Here is a 4,826-nt window from a genome sequence, read left to right as displayed (position 1 = left end):
CTCCCTCCCTCCCTCCTCCTTCACTCACCACAATGTTCTTGGCCTCTTTGTACGGGTCCTGGATGTAGGTGGCTTTGGTCAGTCCGAAGAAGAGAAGTCCAGACTCAGGATCAACCACCATGCTGTGGACACACAGACAGACAGACGGACGGATGACCTAAGGTGGACACACACACAGACAGACGGACAGATGACCTAAGGTGGACACACAGACAGACAGACGGACAGATGACCTAAGGTGGACACACACACAGACAGACGGACAGATGACCAAAGGTGGACACACACACAGACAGACGGACAGATGAATTAAGGTGGACACACACACAGACACACAGACAGACGGACAGATGACCTAAGATGGACACACACACAGACAGATGGACAGATGACCTAAGATGGACACACACACAGACAGACGGACAGATGACCTAAGTACTAGTCTGTACTGACTTGACAAAACGCCTTTTTTTTCATTTCTGGCGCTAAACTTTTAACATGAGCTAAATATCTACAGTCTGATCAGTGATCCAACTTTTATCCAAAAAAATAATTGTAGGAAAACTCCTACTTTTAAGGAAGCATTCTGAAATTATTTTTCAGGGAAAAACTCTGAGGAAAACTCTTATTTTTAGGGAGGATTCTGCACGTGTTCTCTAACAATAGAACATAACCTCTGACCTCTGTGGGCCTGTATTCCCTACACACAACTGAACATGACCTCTGTGCGCGTTTCCTACCTACAGCTCGACATAACCCCTGATCTCTTAGTTTTAGTAGAGGGTTTTACGGCGCTCGCAACTGCATAAGGTCATATGAGCGCCAGAAGATTAGAAATTAGAAGTGTTACAAGAGAGTAGCAAACATAAAATAGAAGAAGGGGAGATAAGGACAATAGATGTTTGATAAGAAAGAAGGAGCAAACCACACCAGAGCACCCGCCAACCACCCACCCTGATCTCTGCCTACAAGTGTGTCCCCCCTACCTACCTGTAGTTGTAACTGAGCCCCAGTCCCCTGATCCGCCTCCACATGGGTCCCTCACACTGCGTGAAGTACTGCAGCAGCACCATCAGGGCCGGGAGGTCGGGGTGCGAGAAGTCGGAGACGCACGGCACCGCCTGGATCATGTAGGAAGACTCCACCTCCTTCATTCCCACGATGCAGTGCCGGCTCTTCACTTCCTCCACCGGCCGCAGAAGACGGAAGGTCGAGGTCACCGTTTCCAGGCTGTGGAGAGAGATATTGTTGTTGTTGTTGTCACGGTTGTGGTTATGGTTGTTGTTGTTGTTGTCATTATTTGTTGTTGTTGTTGTCATTATTGTCACTGTCTCCTGGCTGTGGGGAGAGATATTGTTGTTGATGTCATGGTTGTGGTTATGGTTGATGTTGTTGTTGTTGTCATTATTTGTTGTTACCATTATTGTCTTTGTTGTTCCCATAATTGTTGTTGTCACGGTTGTGGTTATGGTTGTTGTGGTTGTTGTTGTCATTATTGTCGTTGTTGTTCCTGACTGTGGGAGAGACCACATTATCGTTGTTGTCACGGTTGAAGTTACGGTGGTGGTTTTTGTTGTTGTCATTATTGTTGCTGTTATTTTTATTGTTGTTATAGTTTTTAGCACAGTGGCTGCTCTTCACTTCCTAAACCGGCTGCAAGCAGACGGAAGGTCGAGGTCACTGTCTCCTGACTGTGGGGAGAGACCATAAATATGTGAGGCATCGTGGTGAAATCAGGCGCTTGACAAAATAATGAAATCCACAATACCAGCATTTTTCTGCGAATTTGGCGATTTATATAAAATTTTGAGGGTTCTTTTCAGCTCAACAGCTTTTATGTCCATTTTAAAAACACATTTCTCTGCAGGGGAAAAAAAAAACTTTGATTAAAGGCACAAAAAATACGTAAATATTCAATTTACAGGGTCTCAAAACCAATAAAAGTCACCAATCTTTTTGCGGTGATTTTCTTGCTTGTTTTACCTCCGAAACAAAGCGGTTACCGGTGACCAGCAAAAAAACCCCAACCAAAAACAAAAAACAGACATATTCTGTCTTCACAGTGTCACAGAGTTAGCGGTGAGGAGTGGGGGGGGGGGAATTAAACTCTTTCAGAATGCTACATAGAGGCAATTATAGTAACAAAAAGTCCCCTCCTTACTTGTGGTTGGGCATGGTCTCGGTGACGCCCGGCACAAAATCCTTCCAGACGTCGGCCGGGGGCGCTCTGGCCGCCAGTTTCTTCACGTCGCACGCCAGGTGGACGCGAATGTTGGACGGGGAGGTCAGCACGGACTTGAGCTTGTTTAGGTCCGACAGAATCTGGCGACACACACGAAAAAAGATGCATGAACTCTTTATCTCTGAGGGAAGGGGGTGGGGGGGGGGGGAGGGGAGGGCAATAAACCCACTCTGCTGGGGCCCCATTGACATGAGCTTGTTTGGGTCTGACAAAATTTGGTGACAGACACACACACACACACAGATACAGCACAGACTTGAGCTTGTTTAGGCCTGACAAAATCTGGTGATGTACACACACAAACAGAGACACGTTAAATCAGTCGGGCTCCGTGTTTGAAAAAATCCGACTGTTGTCGAACAGAAAAGGTCATGAATGAAAAATTTATTTTGAACATTTTACGAGACATAGGCTCATCTCTCTCTCTCTCTCTCTCTCTCTCCCTCCCGCATCCTCCCTTTCTCTCTCTTTCTGTTACAAAGGTTAGGTGCACTCACGTATACACACAACAAGATGGGACATTAGTAACTACATGTTTTACGAGACAAACAACTCGTTCCATAAAACATTCACTTTCTTTTTCTCTCTCTTTTTGTTTCATGTGTAGCACTGTGTGTTCAGCAACCTCACTGCAGTAGGTACAAATGAATTTCTATATCTGTCTGTCCTTGCTTTTTTGGAAATGTATCGTTTACTACGGGTCAACACTTGAAATTCTGATGTCAGTGGGTGGCTATGGTCACTTAACATTATTTGTTTGTTTTTGTTTTAGTAGACGATTTACGGCATTCGCAACTGCATAAGGTCATATGAGCGCCATGGGGTGGATGTCAACAGAGAAGTCCCTACAGGGAATCAGACTTACTCTGCTCACCTCTCTAGCTTCAACAGCATAAAGTCTGCTTCAACTATCAAGGCACCCCAGAAATAGCGGGTCAAGAGAGTGTGACAAACATACAAAAGAAGTAGAAGGAAAATGACGATGGTAAGAATTAGGGAAGGAAAAGCAGCAGTTCCCTGTTGTAGATCAGGAACAGTTATGAGCATGACATTGATGAATCAGCCCATTTACAATTCTACTTCGCATAAGAACATGTTAATGTCCCCCCTTTGGGAATGGCCTAAAGACACTTAGCATTATCGACGCCTTTTTTAGAACGTTTGAGTACAAAATGTGCCGGGAAAACTCACACAGTCTGGGTCCTTGTCCAAGGTTTTGACCAGCTTCGAAAGGAACGTCTGCTGCTTGACCATAGACATCACTCGCAGGTTGGACTCTGAAATGGGAACATGAAAACATCCACAGTTGTAAAGACCATGCGTATTTTTTAAAGTGCAAAACCACAGACTATAACTTGAAAGATGGTACTCTGAAAAGGGAACGTGTAAACATTCACAGCGGTAAAGATTTTGCATTTCTTGAACAGTAAAATGAGACAGACACTGGAATTCATTAGTGCAACATTGCACCTGAATAGACATAAGGGTTTTGAACATCTAGCTCTCACTGGCAAAATTGAGGGCAGGCGAGGCAGGGGTAGGCCCAGAGCAACCTACTTAGGGAACCTAAACAAATGGGTAACAGGGAAAGATCAGGGAAACGTAGCTTTTTTGAGAGCATCCAAGCAAAGGAATGAATGGAAAACCATGATCGCCGATGTCTGTCACAGATCAGGCACTGGATGATGATGATGAACACTGCACTACACATTGCACTACACAACACTACGCTAAGCTATGCTAAATGAGAGTTTTATGTGATGTGAGGTGGGCCAATGGCCTTAAACACTGAGTAACTTACTTACTAAAGTACGCTACACATACCATCTTACACACTACTACATGCCGCACAATACACAACACACACTCAACTTTACACAATACACAGTACACACAACACACTACACACCACTATTGAAGCACAGCTGCCTCAGCACGGTCTTCATGACCTTGGCGCCGCTGCGTTTGGCCGAGGAGCTGTCGCTGAGCCTTTTCTGGGCCACGACCTTGGTCCTCTGCGGGGTGAAGGTCACGCGGTGGAGCAGTTTTTTGGCCAGGGACACAGCCGTCTCGTACTTGGCCTCCTCCACCTGTGGCAGGCAACAGGGTAAAAAAAAAGTGTGATTGCCAGTTTGACTGCTTTCCACTACCGTTATTCCTCTACTAAAATCAGCTAAAACTCCCTTCCCTCCCTCAGGTTTACTGCTAGTGCCCCGGGACAGCTTATGCTTACTTTTCTTTTTGGGTTGCTTTTCAACATGCTTTATGAAGTTGTTTTTTTAAAGGGTGGGGATGAGGTGGGTTGTGATTGTGTGTGTTGGGGGGGGGGGGCTGAAGGGCTATCAGGGTCTCACAAACACAAAAGAATAGTCTAGAACACATATTAGCAATGACCACGAAAATCCTTTTTTTGCCAGAAAATGTTTGCAAATAGGTGCATTTTGTAGCTTTATCTTCACTGAGCATAGAACTTTTTGAATTTTTAAAATCCATCAATAAACAAAAAAGTTACGGATTTTTTAAACAATTAATTTCTGGTACACTTTTATATAATGAAAAAACCCCAAAATATGGGACGTTCTTT

The 4,826-nt window shown here is 44.6% G+C and overlaps 1 protein-coding gene across 1 annotated transcript in view; it reads right to left on the bottom strand.

The window, feature by feature from the left end:
* Positions 1–4,826, bottom strand: part of LOC101855001 (uncharacterized protein C05D11.1) — a 25,347-nt gene that overhangs the window by 5,066 nt on the left and 15,455 nt on the right. The window contains exons 16-20 of the mRNA XM_005092555.3: positions 4,152–4,332; positions 3,434–3,519; positions 2,162–2,322; positions 991–1,230; positions 29–122 (exon numbers count right to left, since the gene is read on the bottom strand). Of these exons, the coding sequence (XP_005092612.1) occupies positions 29–122; positions 991–1,230; positions 2,162–2,322; positions 3,434–3,519; positions 4,152–4,332 (762 nt within the window). The remainder of the gene's footprint in view (positions 1–28; positions 123–990; positions 1,231–2,161; positions 2,323–3,433; positions 3,520–4,151; positions 4,333–4,826) is intronic.

This window comes from Aplysia californica, unplaced genomic scaffold (assembly GCF_000002075.1).
Source record: "Aplysia californica isolate F4 #8 unplaced genomic scaffold, AplCal3.0 scaffold00048, whole genome shotgun sequence".
Classification (NCBI taxonomy): Eukaryota; Metazoa; Mollusca; class Gastropoda; order Aplysiida; family Aplysiidae; genus Aplysia; species Aplysia californica.
This window is presented reverse-complemented; position numbering and strand designations above follow the sequence as displayed.